The following is a 19,020-nucleotide window of genomic DNA, read 5'->3' as shown; positions in this document are numbered from 1 at the left end:
CTTCCGCTTTTTATAAAGCCTATTCACGCTAATTGTCTAAAATCTGTTTGTTTAACAACATGGAGAATCATCTTGAAAGAAGTACATTTCAGCCTGAGGATAGACCACAACTGTGCTGGTTTCTTGCTTGTGATGGGTGTCTGTGTAGTGGATCTTCCTTTTATCTTTACTTCTCTTGTATGGCCTGGCTGCTCCTGGCTTTTGCAGAGCCAAGGTCCAAAATCCTCAACATCCCATTCTAGTCAGATATTTTACTATCAAAATCCCACTTCACCAAGCGGGCTTTGCCCAGTGGCTAGTGACGTAGCCTAGAAGAGCCCTTGTATATACTAGCTGTTTTTAATCTTTGCTGCTCAGTGCCTGGGAAGGCAATCACTCACATATCAAGAAAGAAAAGTAGAATTAACCTCTCGGTTACATACTTGGTACTGGGCCCCTATTCTGATAGCTTATGTGGTGGGATATGCCATAATTTGGAAATGACACATGCGGTTGTATTTTCTCTTGGTTCAAGTGCATCGTTTAATGAAAGAACAACATAAAATGTGTATCCTTGACATTAAAAGAGAAAACAAATTCTGACTTGGGGCACAATTACCCATGCGCATAATATGATTCAGTGTGTTTCTCTTCTTGCTTATAAAATATTTCTATTTCTTTGCAGCAATTTGGTAAAATCTTAGATGTTGAAATTATTTTTAATGAGCGAGGCTCAAAGGTAAGCAACTTCATTCACTTTAGAATTGTTTAGCTTATGTTGAAATGCTTGTTATAAATACGGGGAAACAACTGCACTGTTTTAATCAGTACGTTGTGAAAATACACTTCCGTGGGAATTCCTTTAGGGACCACCTCCCGTTTCCAAAATGGTGGGGACTACATTGGATTCAGTTTAAAATGTATGAGGGGGTAATTTTAAATCGCTGTTTTATATATATCTGTAGATGTCTATATATCAATTTTCCAGAGGAAAACTACCCATGCTTAAAAAAATAATGTTGTTGCTACATTTTTGTTTTTCAGTGATAATTATGTTCTTTATATTAAAAAGTGAGTTGATAGTCTCATGAGCAGGTAAATATGTGATTATTCTGTATTAATAAAGTGCAGTTCTTTTCCTGGGTTGTAGGGGAGAAAATCTCATATACACCAACCTTTTGAATAAAACTTGATCCATTAGTCTGTGTACCCACCTGCATTTTGCAATTTGCCATTGCTTTTAGTTAGCTTTTTTTTTTTTTTTTTTTCCCTGGGAAACCAATTTTTAAGTAGATTTTCTTAGAGCTAACAGTGTTAGTAAAAATCAGAGGTTATGTGGTCAAACTCCAGCAACTTCAAAATGGAAATAGGTTGGTAGGAATAAAAAAGCCCAACTCTTCCAAAACATCTTCTGTATCAGTGGTCATCTAAGAGCAGTATCCAGACGGGCAGCATCAGCACGACCTGGGAATTTAGAAATGCAGATTCTCAGGGTCCAACCCAGACCTTATTGAATCAGATCCTCAGAAATTGGAGCCCAGCAATCTGTGTTTTAACAAACCTACCAGGGCTGTGGTGAAACTAATAAACCCTGTGTCTTCCTGTTTTTGACACACGCCCTCGCTTCCTTTGAATGCAAACTAGCCCTTCGCCCCCTGGGGCTTCGAGGTTGCTAAAGCATCCTCCTTCTACCTGCATCGACGGAAAATGCAAGAGAGCCATCAGAATCTCCCCGGAGGAAAGCAGTGCATTTGGCAGAGCAGCCGCAGATACTGTGGTAACAGGGAAGGATGCTGCAAAAGACTTGGATATTGACATCAGGAACTAGAAAGGGAACACGTTCAATAACTCTGCCTGGTTTCCGGTCTGCCAGGAACGTTCAGCTGCCTTCACATCCCCAGACTGTGAAAGTGGGGATGGAGAGAAGTTGATTACCAAGCACAGAGAGATCCCGGGTTCAGCCCCAGAGCTTTTCGTACACAGGCAATTTGGGACAAGCCAGCATCCAGGAGGGTTACTAAAAAGAACAGGTTTTACCTAAGGGGGCAAGAGCCAGTCTCCTGGGTATAGTAACCATTTCCTCCCCACAAAGCAATCCTTTATTATTCCTTGGACAGTCTGTACCCTCTTCGTCCTAAATAGGTTTAGTATTAACCTAATAGGATAATGCTGATTGAATTGAAGAAAGAAAATGCCAGTATTCTCTTTTCCACAGTCAAAATGGTGGTGTGATATTCCAGATGAGTGTAAAAAAAAAAAAGAAAAATCAATTCATTATACTCTCTGGTTTTGCTACTTTAGGGAGCTCATCATTGTGTAATTTCAGATGTTTTACAGTCATCCTTGTAATATGTCAGTAGTTTGACCTCCAGGCTGGGGGATAAATAAGCTAACTCTCTTTCTGCTGTGGTATGAAAAGCATTACAGGTACTATTTCTATATGTGCAAAGTCAAGTGCATTAAGAGAAAAATGTGCCTGATCCTTTTCACTCAGGACTGATGTATTCTGGGCAAAGTTATAGAAGATGTTGGCCAACTTTCTTCTAATGCTGAGTCCTAGCACTGCTGCCTTTAAAGGTGTTTTTTTTAAAAATTTATATTCCATGTGTACTTTGTTTTGTAACTTTTGCAAGTTGGAGGAAACTATTTAATTTTTTTCGAGAGCTGTTTAAGGACATTAGAAGAATATCATTTGCTGTTTTGAAAGGACAATGGTGGTGCTATTTTTAAGACTTCTTCCCTCGTTCTCGTGATTAGCCTGTCTCTAGGGCTTTAGGAATAAGACCATTTAAATTTGCTGCATCGAGAGATTGATTTTGTGAAGCTGTGAAGCCTTTTTTTTTTTTTTTTTGATTAAGAACCATCAAAAATAGCCTCTCTCAGTGGGTTTGCTCCCTCTGAAAGAACTGGTCTTGCAGGTGTGGGAGCTGACTGGTACCACTGGAATGTCATGGAGGCAGTGCAGTTGGGAACTGCTGAATGAAGGAAACAGCTCACACGGGGATATCCTTCTTTCGTACTTGACGTTATCCTTTACGGGAAAAGGTCTTATTTAAAGGAACATTTCCACTTTAATGGTCGAGAAACCTGAACTGTTGGTATGACCTGATTTTCATCCTTTGGTATTGGAGAAGTAGCCAGGAAATACAGGAGAGCTTACAAGCTAGGAGCTGACCTTCTGGCCGTCGTCTTTGGGGACCATCCCAAGACAGCCACTCAATGCTCAATGAGGGAGGCTCAATGTGGGTGTTTGGTGTGTGTGTGTGTGTGTGCGTGTGCCTGTGCATATACACCTATATACACACAAGCAGTATCTATATCATCCTGGGGATGTATAATGTACAAGTTCATGTATAGAAGGATAGCAAGTAAACAAGGAAATCACTTTCAGAAAAGATCTGCCAGACTTGGAAAATGGAATGAGATAGCATTTCAGGGTGCGAGATACTATCATTCATTTTTCCTTTTCGGAGATTTTAAGATGTTGTGTTTACCTCTGAAACATTTTATTTGGGGGGTGCAGCCAGAGATAGCTACTTTTTCATAGACCTAGGAAATGCAGTCTGCTCTTTGATTCAGTGATGTCTGTAGTATTGGTTGCATTCCAGTACAAGGTTGGTGAATCGGACATGAGCGAGACAGAAGTGCTTCCTGTTCTCACAGACTTTCCAGAGTAGCCTGAGAGACGGATCCTTAAGACAAACAGATGCAACAGAGTTTGCTGTGTTCTCAGCAAAAAGGCTGCTGAGACTCCAAGCAGGCAGACCAATCTTGTTGGAAGCTGGGAGGGTTTCTGGGAGAAGTGGCATTTAAGCTGCGAGAAAAAGATGAGTCAGGGTTTCCCAGGGAAGGGAAGGAGGGAAGATGGTCTTCCAGGGAGAAGGGTCTGCGTGTGAAAAGGCGATTGGGAACAAGTGGGTCATAAAGCCCTTAGTCCCACAGGAAAATGAGCCTTCAGACCCTTTTCAACAGCTCTCCTCTTCTAGGTGATAGGAGTTCTCTGCACCAGAAACTGGTGGAATCAGATTTTCATGTAAGATGAAAAGTCAGCGCACACATCCATCCCGGATACTTCAGAGCCTTTATTTCAGCTATAAAATATTGTATTTGTATTACTACAGAAAGGGAAGATATCGCCTAAATATATCCCACAACACTAAAGTAGAAAAATAACTGGGATACAGGAAGATCAGAATTTATGTTTCACAAAAAGATTTAAAAATAAGCAAGTCACGGCTGGTCCACGTTAGGGTCGCCATTATCTGCCTAGGGGTCATGCCTTCCCATCATAGGGCACAAATATCCCAGATTCTCTTCTCCTGAAGGATTGCACCTTCTCTTAGCTCCCCCTTCTCTGTTAAGGTAAACCCTGGGAAGCAGTGTCTCTCCTCCAGCACTTAGGGAGCATGTGACTCCCCCCATACAGCCCCTCCTGCACACTTGATCATTACAGGGTTATTGCATTGCACTCAGTTCCTTCCTGTGCTCACCAGGCCAAGTCCAGAAGGTGCTTCTTTTGATCCCCTTTTTAAGACTGAGATAAAAATATTCAAAATATTTTAAGAGTATTCTGCAAGTTACATTTTGCTTAAGACAGAATTCTGACCACGAGGCAGGTCAAAAGAAACAGCACCTGTGCTTGATGGAGAGGGTGCCTAAAAATGGCCAGCTGGTGGTCTCTGCTTATGGTATATCTCCCCAGATGAGAATCTGGCCATTTTCTGACCCAGGGACATCATAGCACTTCTTACCTGGGTGGGAGGTAGGATTGTCCAATGGCACACGTAGGAGAATCCCTTTGGTATTTGGGGGACTGAGTCTGGAGCAAGGTCTTCATGAACCCAGCTTTGCCAGATCTCAGCTAGGCATCTCAGCAGGTTGAAATGAGCCACTCAAAAAAAAAAAAAGTTTAGCAGAAAATAATGAGAGTAAAAATAATAATGAAGAGAATAAATATATTTTTTTTACTTCAAAGGAAAGTGAAAATGGAGTAGAATTCCTTTTTAGTTTATGAACTTGGGGTTCAGAATAAATTTTTATCTTCACTTTCACCTCTCCCTGACATACATGATGCAGCTTTTAGGCCAGTGTGGTTTGCTCTGGGCTCAGACCACAATCACAATGACTCGATTCGTTGGGATCGTGTTAGACAGGTGGGTGGCATGTTCGACTTTCTCCTGCCTATGTTCCTTCCAGCACTGCGGTGACACCGACTGTTAGTGCCTGTCGACAACAATGATGCCACCAAGCCCTCCATCGATAAATCACATCGGACTGTGGACTTCCTTTCCTTGCCAAGTGAAAGAATTGCCCCAGATAGAGCCGGAGTCCTAGTTTCCCTAATTACTTATTAAATGTATGGCATGGCTATGGGTGCTAGAGCACTGGGCTTAGAGGTCAGGAAGAGAACATTCCTATGTGATTTTGGCTGACTCCTAGGTTTAAGATACGAATCACCAAGTCAGATAGATATTCATCTCAAAAACTCACTCCACTCCCTAAATTGCTCTATAGAAACTGGCAATGTAATATTCTACTCATTCAAAGAACTGAATCCTTCTGATAGTGCTTAGTGGTATGAGAGGCCATGGAAACCCAATTGCTGGGCCACATAGGTAACTTTTTCGGCAGATTTCTGGGTTCCACTCAGGGATTCTGATCCGATAGATATGGGTCAGGGCTCAGGAATCTGAATGTTTAATATGCTCTCCAGTTCCTTCTGATGTACAACTAAGTGTGGGACCCACTGGCTAAGAGTCAGAGCCATCAAATAGAGCGACCCCCCTCCCCCAAATTCTGTCTTTTGCCTGTTGAAGAGCTATTATTTCAAAACTAATCGGCACGTATCTTTGAGTACCAAATGTGGGCATCCTACCAGTGATGTGTAGAACTAAATAGCGTCCTTCTAAGCATGTAACCTTATTAGGTTAATCAAATAGTTCAGGCCTACCCTAATCATGGACCCTCCCTGTGGGAAATATGAAGGGTAATTCAGCCTAATCCCCCAAGTGAATAATTAATTTTTTTCTCTATCAGATAATTATCTAATCTAACTTGAAGACATCCACAGCTAGTTTCTTCTATGCATGAGCCCATCTTAATATTGGAAAGTTCTCTCTTAGTTAAAGCACTGGGTAACAGCTCTCTAAATACCCTGAGTTTCGGACATCGCTTTAGCAATCTAATGAGGATCTGAGAGTTAACAGCTAATGACTAGCTGTGATTTGTAATGACGGTCTATTTTATTAGTGGGACAGACTGTCCTACTGCCCCAGCTAAGCTTAAAGCTAGCATTTTTCCTTTATGTAAAGATTACTGAACACAAAGAGGAGTCCTGGCACATTGCATTATTTCACCCAGTTTACACTGTGAAGACCAGAACGAGCTGGGCATATTTGCACTGGAATTGTTTCAAACGGTTGGTGTATATTTCTGAACAAGATGTACAAATATTTTTAGGGGTTGTAAAAATAATGTGTCATATTTTCTGTACTCTTCTTAGGAACAGTGTCAGTGAAGAAAAAGGATGGATTTTTAACAATGCGATGTTTGGGGGGTTGTTTTTTGAGGCTGAAATATTAAACAAAATATGCCAGTGGTGCAGAAAAGGGTATATTTGTTATTGACCAATAAAAGTTCCCAGAGTGTTATTATAAATGACATTCTGTTAAAGGAGCTTCTTTATTTTCTACCAGTTGATTTGATAAATGAATACCAGCATAATGTCTTAGGACTTTACCATATGAATACACATTTCCCTTTTGGGTTAATAAAGTAGTTGGGAAAGTTGACAAATCCCGAAGCATGTATATTATTTTCAGGGTCAGAGGGGAAGTATTAATACAAAAATGTTACTTGAACCGTTTGCATTATTAATCAATTGATGTTTATTTCTATTCATTTCATGGGATTATTTTGCTTATTAGATCAGAGTTTAAGATTTATTATAAAAAAAGGTCTTTCCTTTTTTTTAGGCTTTTAATTTTTATTTTTTGAGACATAAAGGCTGTAGAATTGACAAATTTGAATAACCCTAAAACTGCATGGAGAAGAGTTGGTCTTAAAACCACACAGCATGACTCTGTAGGCAATGTTAGAAGATTCTGGCATTCATTGTTGAATTTTGTGCACACGTTTTCTTTTCTTTTCTTCTTAATTTGCATGTCAAGAAAGTGGTTCCCTTTTTTTCCTCGTTATTTCATTTTCTTCTCTGTGAAGACACTGTACATTTATTTTGATCTCATTTTCTTTCCGTTAGATTTCTTTTCTTCTGTAGTGACATTTAGAAAGGTATTTCTGGTATCATTCTTTGAATTCTTCAGGGGTGACAGCTAACGGGTGACAGAAAACAAAAATCTTGTTCACATTTGTCGCTTACTTATTGCACATTTTAGTACTCTTATAATTTCTCTAATTTGCATGTTACAGAACTGAAGCCAGGACAAGAAATAGAAATTAAAGCGAGAGAACGTTCCACAGTGGTCGTTGACTGAAAATAATAATCTGCATGTTGTTTTCCCTTCTCCCTCCTGCATGCAGGGATTTGGTTTCGTAACTTTCGAAAATAGTGCCGATGCGGACAGGGCGAGGGAGAAATTACACGGCACCGTGGTAGAGGGCCGTAAAATCGAGGTGCATGTCCAAAATATTTTCCTTTTCATCTTTTTGATAAGTGTCTGCTTCACGCTCATTTGTTGTTTCAGATGCATCATTGTGTCTTGTATGTGACCCTACTCCCTTCTCATTGTTTATATATATATATATATATTTATATATAAAAAGGAAAACTGGCCTTAATTTTTTTTAAATTTTCCTTTATTATGTTACTCTTATTACTGCTAAAAGGTGGATGGCAAAAGTGAGACAAAAGAAAGGTTAATCTGAAAGGGATTTTTAAATTATTTTATTTTTCATGTCTTATAACCAATGGGTGCAGTAGATTCCAAGCAGTGGAGAGAGTGTTGCCAAACAAAACAAAATACAGAGCAGTTTCTTTTTTTTTTTCCTTTTCTTTTTCTTTCCACTACAGGGTTGATGAGGGATCCACAGTGGTGTGCAAATTAAGCCAAATTGTGAAAGAAATGGCGTTCGAGAGAACGATTGTTTGGGAAAAAAAAAAAAGTGAGAGGTTTTTGTCATGAAACCTTTCTTTTTTTTTTTGTTTTTTTAAGAAGCCAGTTTGAACTTTATATTCTTTTGATCACAAAGTGAATAACCAAACAGGATTTCCTGTTCAATATCTGGCCGTTCTTCATGAAAAAAAAAAAACGCTAAAATTCCGATACTCAGAATCTGCTCTTTCTACCACTGACTCTCCCTCAAAATGACCACAGGGTAGTATTTGTTAAAACTTAAAAAAAAAAAGAAAAAATACCAGTTAAAAATGCTTTAGTCTTTGGAGTAAGATGTTGCATATTTTGCCTTTCATTTCCTCCCACCCTCGACGATAACCCTTAGGCCCCTCACCAAACTCTCAGTAACCATGGTAACTGTATACAAACTCATGCTGGCGATGGTGGTGAATGGTAAGTGGTGAAATCCATCTGCCGTTTCACGTATTTAGTGCTGATATATCTCTATACATATATATACCACGTGAATTTTTTTGACTTGTTGTATTAAGTTTTCTTGATGCTCTATTTTTTTGGATATTGGTACGCCTGTAACTGAGTGTACGTTCTAAGCTAGCCTGGGAGGCACTGACTGGATTGAGATATGACCAGTGCACATCTTACTCAGATCGTTAACTCCATATTGTGTTAAACAATGCACCCTCTCTTTTATCCTTTTGTTAGCTGTGACTTTAAAGCTTGAATGATTTTGTTAATTCTTGCGATGTAAAAGGCTCTTGTTCCAAGTGTTGAATGCTAGATGTTGCTTCCCGATGGTTCTTCCCTCGTAAAGTGTTGCATACGGCTAAAACTTGTTTGTCCTTTTTTTGACATTTATGTTCCCTTGTACCTTGTCTCTCCCCTCTTCTATTCCACTGCATGTTCCTTCATGTGAACCTTATTTTATGTTTAAAAAATATTTATTGTTTCTGTGTTACCATGGAGTACACGCATGCTTTTCAGTCTTCAATTATGCAGTTCCTTTTAATTTGCTTTTACTGTCTCCTTATTAAACTTTTAAATGATATGACATTGCTTTATTGAAATGATTTGTTAAGTTAAAATGGTTATGAAGTAAATGTAATTATAAAAATGTATGATTTTGTTATGCACCTACTGCCTTTTATAAATTAAAATGCATTTTAGTTTTTGGTGTTTTTTTTTTTAATAAGTAATCACTGTCATAATGCATGCAACTAATTGAACTGTGGACTGGCCCTGGAATATGTGCTTATTTGAGTTTTCTATGTACATAGGTAAATAATGCCACAGCACGTGTAATGACAAATAAAAAGACTGTCAACCCTTATACAAATGGTAAGTAGAGATTGGCCTTTTACAAGAAATTGTCTCTACCTCAGAATCTATTAAGTAATTTAACTGGGGAATCTGTTTCAACAAGCCATATTTGCCTCAGCATGGCTACTGTGTCCTTGCTGCTGACCTGCTACAGTGAACCACTTGAATCAATAAGATAAATTTCATGACAAAGGCAAATTTAGTTCTCAGGTTAAGAGTGCATGTCCTTCTTTCAGTCTCTCTGTAATAACTCCCATGTGAGTGAGATACAGTACTTATTTAGGAATTACTTGGGTAATTTAATTTATTGTTATTAGAGTTAGTTGAAGGAGGATGGAAGTTTTGTTTGTTTCTTTTTTCATCACCACCTCTTCACTGATCACTAATCATCCCCAGAAGTGGGCCTGCAGAATTTGGTTCTGGCTTTGAATCTTCTCTGGAGCTATTAGGCTTTTAAAGTGCCTTAGATGGTGTCTCATGACCAGTTCCATAGTGAGAACTGGTTGCCCACCAGTGGCATTTGGGGGCAGGTGAGGGTGTTGCTGTGTATTGCAGACCCCTTCAGGACAAGGCATTTCTGCCCTTGCTCTAGAAGAAGACATCTCAAGACGCTTCATAATAAGGATTTAATATGTATGAAAAGTTATTTAAAATGTTCACACATTTTGATTCTTTAATCCTTCTCAGAAAAAATGTCTCTTAAGATATATGGGGGGAGGGAGGCTGCTGATATGCTAATCACATACTTAATTGTACCAGAATTAGAAAGAATGTAATGTAGTAAGTTAAAGTTAGAGCTTAGTGGAATATTATAGTCATTAAAATGAGTAGGATGAAGACTACAAAGGGCCTCATAATGAATTAAAAATTTTAAAATAAGAAAATTATATGTATAGCATGATTTGAATTAAGGTAGGCAGTACACCAAAATGTTAATGGTTGAATTGAATTGTGAGACTGGAAGATATTTTTTGGTTTATAGATTTTAAAAAAATAGCAATTTTATTACAGTCTTAAGGAAAAATTTATGGAATTTTCCATTTTTAACATTTTAATTACACATGAAACATGGAAATACAGACATTAAAAAAGGAAAAGAAAGAAAGAGAGAAAGGGAGAGAGGAAGGAAGGAAGGAGGGAAGGAAAAAGGGGGGGAAGAAAAGGCTAAACTATATTTTGAATGACACTACTGCCACCTTGGTTTCCCAGCTACCTCCTCAGAAGGTACCACTATTACAGATTATTGTCTATACCTTTATTTTGCACTTTCTTGTATATATACGTACTCAGTATATATTTATAACATTCACAGTAGTGTGTGCATTCTTTATATATGAACATGGTGTACATATCATTTCTAATTGGCTTTTATAAGTCATATGGAGTTCTTTCCATGTTAATACATACAGACTACATTCATTCTTTTTAGTGGTTACATAATATTCCATAAAATGAATATATGGGTTTATTCCCACCTCACGTACTGATTGACATTTTTTTTCTATTATAAACAATACTACAAGCATTTGGTAGTTTTGTTTTTGTTTTTCTTCTTTCTTGTGCAAATGGCTACCAATTAGGCTAAGCCAGTTTGTTCTTATTTTTAAAAGGGGCAAAATTAAACAGAAATATACCCTCAGTATAATAGGAGTCTAAGGAGAAAGACCAGAAGAATCATTTATTCTGCTGACCCATTTTCCCAGCTCCAACAACCCAAGACATAACCTTAAATGGTATAGAAAATTTTTGCAACAGACTTTGAATGCCCAGTGATGAAATGAAGCAAACCGCTGAGTTACATGTCATGAAGACTTTCTACTTGGGTAAAAATGATAGCTCTGCAACTTGCCAGAGCTAGTACACAATGACACCAACATGACTACTGGGCACTTTCTTTAATTATGAAGTAGCAATTGTGTGTGCATGTGAGTGTGTGTGTGTGTGTGTTTGCACCACGCATGCTTTCATGCATATGCATAGATGTTCATATCTGCTGCTTATGTGAGAAAATAAAGCAAGAGAAGCCAAATATTATTCCTTAAGCCATATGTAGGCATGTTTATTTTAAAGAAAGTGCTATTGATCAATGACATACCCAGGGGCTGAAAACTGGACCTGTGGGCCTTGGAGACACAATTCAAAGCCTGTTTATTAATAGCCAACAACTCTGAGTGTATGGCATTATGTTAAGCATTTTAGATGCACTGGGTCCACGTGAAGTCCTGTAAAGAAGACATAGTTTTCCTGTGGTAAAGCTGTAAAATTTGAGGCTAGAGGAGATGGAGTGATTAGTGAAGGCTTTTTTTTTATTATGAAATAACAAAATCTTGTGGCCATGCCCATGTGTTATGAGTGCATCGCTTTCCCCTGTCATCTTACAGAGCTGCACTCAAGCAACCAGCTACAGGAACAGAAAGATTATTAAAGTTGCAGCCCCAAATTCCCAGTTTGGTATGTTGGCATACACATCCCACATCCCATTCCAGGGAACCATGCATTCTTAGTTTCCAGAAATGTCATATGGGTCTCTAATCTGTGTACCCAAAAGGGGGTACTCAGGGGCTTATCCTGTCACATGGACTGAGGATGGTACCTAAGGGGTAGATGGGCAGTCGCAGTAGAACTGACTTTAAAAAAAAAGGCAGATCCTAACTACATAAAGATGATTGGCTTCTATAGTGGAGATGGTGGAGAATTTTGGTATTCAAGAAAAGTAGTTTTCAAAGCTTTTTCAATCCTTAATTCATGAGTACCATCACTACAAGTAAAATTTCCCATAAAAGGCAATCCAACATAACTGAAAAGATATGGGTCCCTCTCAGATCCTTGACAAGCATGACTGTGTTAATAGAGGATATTATCACTACCAAAAAGAAAAAAAATAGAAAACGAAAAGAGAAAGTGGTAGCTGTGTGAGATGATCGATATGTTAATTAGCTGGATTGTGGCAAAAATTTTACAGTGTGTATGTATATCAAATCAACAAATGGTACACCTTCAATCCTTCAATATAGACAAACTTAGTTATCAGTTATACCTCGATAAAGCCAGGAAAAAGAAGAGAAGTGAGGACAAATAAAGTCACATGGAAATGAGAAAATTGATTGGTGAGATTCATTCATTAGCTACCTCGTTCATTCTCACAAACCATCAAACTTAGGCTGCAGCAAAATTATGCATCACTAGAGTCATCAAATTTTGAGATCACCTTCACGTGGAAAAATATAGCTCTCCATGCCAGCATCACATTCATGCACTCCTTCAGTCTTGTCAGTCATCCAGCAAAACTTTAAGCAACTGCAAAGTTTTTGATGATGAATGGGACAGGACCCTAACTGCGATAAGACACAAGGTTAGGAGGCTCTGCTATAGAGGACCAAAGTTAATGAAATCATGGAGGATGTGGATTCCGTTTCCCAGCACATTTGAACTTGGCAGTAAGAGAAGACTGTAGAATGACACATAGGGGTCTGGAAACCCGCCCCATCAGAAAGCTCCACAAAGAGGGAATTGGGCGGGCTACTTCTGTATTGCTGATTTTTCCTGAGGACACCAACCCTCAGAGAAGAGTTAAGCTTTACTGAGCTCATTGGAGATCAAATGTTTCCTCTGTAAAACAAGTTGAAAATCAGATTCTCAGGAACTTCTTCGATGTTGGAGAAGCATTGGTGTTGGATGTAGCTCTTTTATTTTCTCCGAGATCTTAGGAAGGTTGAAAACGGGACAAAAAGACCCAAGACTATATGGAGAGGTGGACTTCGCATCATACCTGCCTTTCACTGGCTATTGAACTGCAGGCAGGCTGTTGAAACACTCCACATAACAGCTTTCCCAAGTGGGACCTGAGAAATGGGACCTACTATATAGGGTATTTGTGATTATTATGGGAGATAAAATACTCAAAACAGTGGCAGGGGTACAAAGTCCCCTAAAAATTTATTTACACAATAATCTCAATAATAAGTTGCCATCCTGTTCTCTTTTTTTTTTTTTTTCCTGTAGATAGTAAGCTGAGTTTCCTGATAGACATACTAACTTAAGGATCAAACATTCAGATGCTAACAGAAGCTGGCTAGGTCAAATAAATAAGGAAGCAGAGAGGGTCTGAGAAACTTGTGGCCTTTGGGGACTCTTTCATTTTCATACTGGGAAAAGCAAAGTGTGTCTCTTCTAGAAGAAAAAAACAGCACAGGGTAACAATAAAAGATTACTGACCTTTGGCCTCCAAGCCCAGCGTGTAATAGGGAGGAGACAAACTGGAGGGTTAAGTGGGGTGGTCCCTCATCACCCCCAGCAAATTGGTCCATGGGGGATCCTTAATCTAAAGTTGCTATTTCTGCTCATGTTTGAAGAGAAACAGAAATCCTCTATAGACGAAATTTAAATGTTGACAATAAATATGTGTTGCAAAAAAAAAAAAAGTTCCTGAGTGAACCAGATGCAATGTGCAACTGACGTTTCATTTTGGGCATTGCCGTCTGCACCATTTCAAACGCCAGATCCCTGGCATCCTCAGGTCATGTCTTTAGAAAACCTGGGTATGCAGTTTGGGAAACCCCAGACTTTTTTTTTTTTAACATCTATTGGAGTAAAATTGCTTTTCAATGTTGTGTTAGTTTCTGCTGTATAACAAAGTGAATCAGCTATATGCATAGGTATATCCCCATATCACCCCCCTCTTGCATCTCCCTCCCACCCTCCTTATCCCACCCCTCAAGGTGGTCGCAAAGCACTGAGCTGATCTCCCTGTGCTATGCAGCTGCTTCCCACTAGCTATCTATTTTACATTTGGTAGTGTATATATGTCCATGCCACTCTCTCACTTCGTCCCAATTTACCCTTCCCCTTCCCCGTGTCCTCAAGTCCATTCTCTATGTCTGTGTCTTTATTCTTGTCCTGCCCCTGGGTTCATCAGAACCATTTTTTTTTTTTTTTTAGATTCCATATATATGTGTTAGCATATGGTATTTGTTTTTCTCTTTCTGACTTACTGCACTCTGTATGACAGACTCTAGGTCCATCCACCTCACTACTCAATTTTGTTCCTTTTTATGGCTGAGTAATATTCCATTGTATATATGTGCCACATCTTCTTTATCCATTCATCAGTCTGTGGGCACTTAGGTTGCTGCCATGTCCTGGCTATTGTAAATAGTGCTACAACAAACATTGTGGTACATAACTCTTTGAATTATGGAAACCCCAGACATTTAAGGGTGATTTCTTGAATGTGTTCCTTCGATACCCAACTCCGCAAAGCCCTAGAGAAGGCACATGCAGAGTTTTTTGTGTGCACATTCAGACCTGTCTTTTAACACCTAATACAGCCATAGTTAACACTGGGGACCTCGGCCAGTGTTTCTGCAGAAGGCTGACAGATGACCTTTGAGAAGCTAAATTTTAGGAGGGGAACACTGATTTGGATGCAGCCCCTTGAGGCCAGGCCGCAGAGGGATCTCTCTAAACAGCTCCTACGTGTGATATGGAGTGAGACCTCCACATGTCTGGTCTCTGCTCCATTGCCTTGTTGTATGGGGGCCCTGGGAGCTGGGAGCGGTGGGCTTTGTCAGCTGTTCTCCCTTTGTTGTAAGCTTCATTATTCAGTTTAATGTCCTTGATCAAAATCTCTGAATTTGCAAGGCCTGGGGACATACACAAACTGCCTGAGAAATTAAAACTGGGATCATTTTGTCCGTCTTCCTGACAGTGCAGGCTCCTGTGTCCAGCAAGGTGATCCCAAGGGTCCCTTCCAGGTACTAGAAGGAGTCACAGGGACTAGGAGGCCATTTGCATGTGATTTGCATGCATTTACATAAGCCTGCAAGATCCCTGTTAAGTCTGAGCAGAGGTGATTTTCAAGGGCTGGATTCTTATTGCCTTTCCCTTGAAGACAGTCACCCCTAACAGGGCCCTTTTTTATTAGGTGTATATAGGGAAGCAGGTCATTGACGGTAGGAAGGAGATCCTAGGTAAAAAGGAATGAGTCCATTAAAAAAAAGCTCTTTATTCTTTCAGTTCCTTTAGAGCAAAACTAAGTAAATATATGGGAGCATTGACTATTTGCCAAACAGCTTTAGATGTTGGGAATTCACATCGGACAGCAGTCAGTCCCGCTCACTTCACCATTAATTTTAATAAAGGAGAAAGTTTATAAAAACAATTAAGAACAAGCAACAAAAGAAAAAAGATAAATCCAGGCGGCGTTAACCACTATGCAGAAAACAAAACTGGGAATTGAATCAGGGGACAGCCGTAAGAGTAGGGAAGGAAGAGGCATTAAACAGCCTGCCCTGGGGAGACATTTAGTTGACCTAAATAATATCAGGTCAACTTTTGAGGAATGAGCAGAGTTCTCCAAGCAGAGCGAGCAGTGGATACAATCCTGAATGGTCTAGATTGGTCTAGAAGGATCTTAAGTTGCTTTGAAAAGATGAAAAAGGCCAGTGTCACCACAGTTTGGAGAAAAGGGAACAGTGGTACAAAACAAATGGACCGGGGTTAGATTGTGTGGGCTTGTAGGCCAAGGTAAAGAATTTGTGTTCTAGGGCTTCCCTGGTGACGCAGTGGTTGAGAATCCACCTCCCAAGGCAGGGGACACGGGTTCAATCCCTGGTCCGGGAAGATCCCATGTGCCACGGAGCAACTAAGCCTGTGAGCCACAACTACTGAGCCTGCATGCTGCAACTACTGAAGCCTGCATGCCTAGAGCCCATGCTCCGCAACAGGAGAGGCCACCACAATGAGAAGCCCATGCACCTCAACGAAGAGTAGCCCCTGCTCACCGCAACTAGAGAGAGCCCACGCGTAGCAACAAAGACCCAACACAGGCAAAAATAAATAAATTTAATAAATAAATTAAAAAAAAAGAATTTGTGTTCTAAGTGCAGCAGGAAGCTATTGAATTCTGAGTAGCAGGATGACATGTCTGATTTACTTTTAAAAATTGGTTTGGCCACTAGCAAAAGAGGAAGAGAAGATGGTGAGAGTTAGGACTTTGTTGCCATGGACTTGTCCAGCTAAGAAATATAAATGTCTTGGGCTGGGATGGTGGCATTGGTGAGGGAGGGAAGTGGAGATAGTGGAAACATCTTTTCAAAGTCTAACCAACGGGATTTTCTAATGGATGGTACATGGGATATGAGGGTAAGGGAAGCATCAAGGCATTATTTATCAAGAATTTTGTTTTGAGGAACCAAGTGGATGGAGATGCCATTTGCTGAAGGGGGGAAGACTTGGTGAGGAATCTGCTTCAGGGGAGGAGGGAGATGAGAAGTTGAACTTTCGTGCCTGTGGTGTGGTTCAGAAAAGCCTTTATTTTTCCTACAGTGGGAATAGAGCAGCCTTATTTAGGAGAAAAGACCAGTAATGGGAAGAAGGGAAAACCTGCACTGATGTTCCCATGACTACCTGAGCAGTCTCATTTCATTTTGCTGCTCACAGATCTCAGCTGACTTATTGTAGAGGAGACCTTATCAATTACCTCTCTCAGTTAATACTTGCAAATGTGAGATGGCATAGATCTTCTGAGGAGGGAGAGTATCATTTTGTTTCTATTATGTTTATATTGAATGGAAGTTTTCCATGGGGAGACTTGGTAAACTGGTAGATCATTGGTAGATAGTTAGAAAGTGGCATTAAGTAGCATGCCCTAAGAAGACATCAGGTCAGCTTTGTCAAGAGCTGAGAGATTGATTGATTAGTCAAAAGATAAATAGATAATAAAGAAAGAGAGAGTAATGATAGAGATGGTTGGATGGATGGATGATAGATATAGATAGATAGATAGATGATAGATAAATAGATACATAGAGTTTTCTTAGCCCAAGGAAATGAGGAAGGTAAATGTAGATGAAAGAAACATGATTTCTAGACAGTCTTAGACACCTCTGAGAAATCTGTTTCTTTGAGAAAAATGAAAGACTGAGAAATCTGTTTCTTTGAAAAAAAATGAAAGACTGTTGGCCTAACTTACAATCTTTGAGAGTTACATCAAAGTTGATCAATGGTTCCACATTCAGTGAATGGTGTGTCCCAGCCTCGTGTGCAAAAGGAATTATTTAAGGGAGTTAATAAGAATACATAAAAGAAACAATGGTTTCAAAACGACCCTGTCTCCACTACCAGTAAAAGGTAGGGGCATAAGCAAGATGTAAGATGGAGGACAGAGGGAAGAAGAAGGGTAATAAATTCATAACTTAATTATTCACTTAATATGGCTATGTATAGATTTCTTTCACAAACTCTAGATTTCTGTGAAAAACTAGCAAGAGAAAATTAAATATGTCCAGATAACCCTGAAGCTTTCTTTGCAGCCAGTTTGCTGTATTTTCTCTTTGATTCCAAATTACTTAAAATGTGGACATGTCCTCAGAAACTGAGTATTTTCTTTTTTAGGAAGCAGTGAATTTCAGTTGGTCAAATTGAAGTCATTTTCCATATTTATAGAGCACATATTCTGAAATGATTGGGGTAATTTTTATTTTTATACCACTATAGGAATTTCTATAAGATAAGATGTGTTTAATATAGGAGAGGAAGGTGACAATATGGAGTTTCAGAAGCCCCTGGGACAATACATCTCAGAATTTCATGTCTCGTTCTCTGGGTCTAAAATTGCAGCCAGGAGTTTCCCATTAATATGCCTGCCAAGTAATCCAAGGATAACCCTTTGGAAAACCCTATCCTAAGATCACCCTGGGTGCTGTAAACCAGCTAGTTTATTCAAATTGGAACGGAAAGTTTCTAGAAACAAAACATTCTTGGAAAGTTCTAGGAAGTTCTTAGGTCCATCCAGGGGCCAATCTATTGCAATATAGTGCCTCTGTCTTCCTTAGTGGATCAGTAGATTGCGGTCACCTCTCAGCTGTTCTTCCAGGCTCATCACTTAGACCAGGCAATAGGATGGCACACCCTCTCCCTCTGGGAAGAGCTCAGAGAGTACTTGTCACAAATACCTTCTCTCACATCACAACTCTCACCATTGCCTTTTCTCAGGAGCATTTAGTAGAGGACCTCTGATGTTTGGCCTTCACCTCAAAGACACAAGGTTTCCCACACCTGTCTAGTGTCTTTTGGCAAGTCTGTAATAGATGCTTTTATAAAGACTTACCAGCAGGAGCAGGAAATGATCACCAAACCCTAAAACATGATCATCTTTTGAGGTTGTTCCCTAAATAGTGCCCAGTGGGTGTGTAATGAGGGTAGCTTGATTTGCAAATATTCTTGTTTGCTCTTTTCTTGAGTAAAAGTTTCTAAAGGGCCAGGATTCATTTTACAGAAAACGCACCATGTGGAACGTTTGGAACATTACAGGATTCTGTTAATCCTATATACAGGTTATTTGAAAGTTACCTTAGATATCACATGCTTATTAAGAATTTTTATGGTTCTTGAATTCTTTGAAATGTATTCCACACAATCTCTAGTGGATAAATGTCATTTTCTTTGGGATTTAAAAAGCACTTTGGAGTTCTGTAGAGTCTCTGGGTCACAATTAGGAATGACGATTTTCAGAATATGTTTCTGCAAAGAATTCTGTTCATCTTTCAAAACTTTGCAAACTTAATACAAAGGGATGTATTACAAAGGGATGAACTTAATACAAAGGAATATCTAGCAGTGATCCATGAAA

The 19,020-nt window shown here is 39.3% G+C and overlaps 1 protein-coding gene across 40 annotated transcripts in view; it reads left to right on the top strand.

The window, feature by feature from the left end:
* RBFOX1 (RNA binding fox-1 homolog 1) overlaps positions 1-19,020 on the top strand; it is a 2,180,200-nt gene that overhangs the window by 2,055,093 nt on the left and 106,087 nt on the right. For 33 of the 40 annotated variants that reach the window (XM_067706683.1, XM_067706684.1, XM_067706686.1 and 30 more), the window contains 3 exons: positions 665-718; positions 7,519-7,611; positions 9,347-9,407. In XM_067706683.1, coding sequence (XP_067562784.1) covers positions 665-718; positions 7,519-7,611; positions 9,347-9,407 — 208 coding nt within the window. The remainder of the gene's footprint in view (positions 1-664; positions 719-7,518; positions 7,612-9,346; positions 9,408-19,020) is intronic. The other 7 variants (XM_067706699.1, XM_067706702.1, XM_067706687.1 and 4 more) reach the window with 1 other exon arrangement.

This window comes from Pseudorca crassidens, chromosome 15 (genome assembly GCF_039906515.1).
Source record: "Pseudorca crassidens isolate mPseCra1 chromosome 15, mPseCra1.hap1, whole genome shotgun sequence".
In the NCBI taxonomy this organism is placed as follows: domain Eukaryota; kingdom Metazoa; phylum Chordata; class Mammalia; order Artiodactyla; family Delphinidae; genus Pseudorca; species Pseudorca crassidens.
Note: the sequence above shows the minus strand (reverse complement) of the source record. Positions and strands in the feature narration are given on the sequence as shown.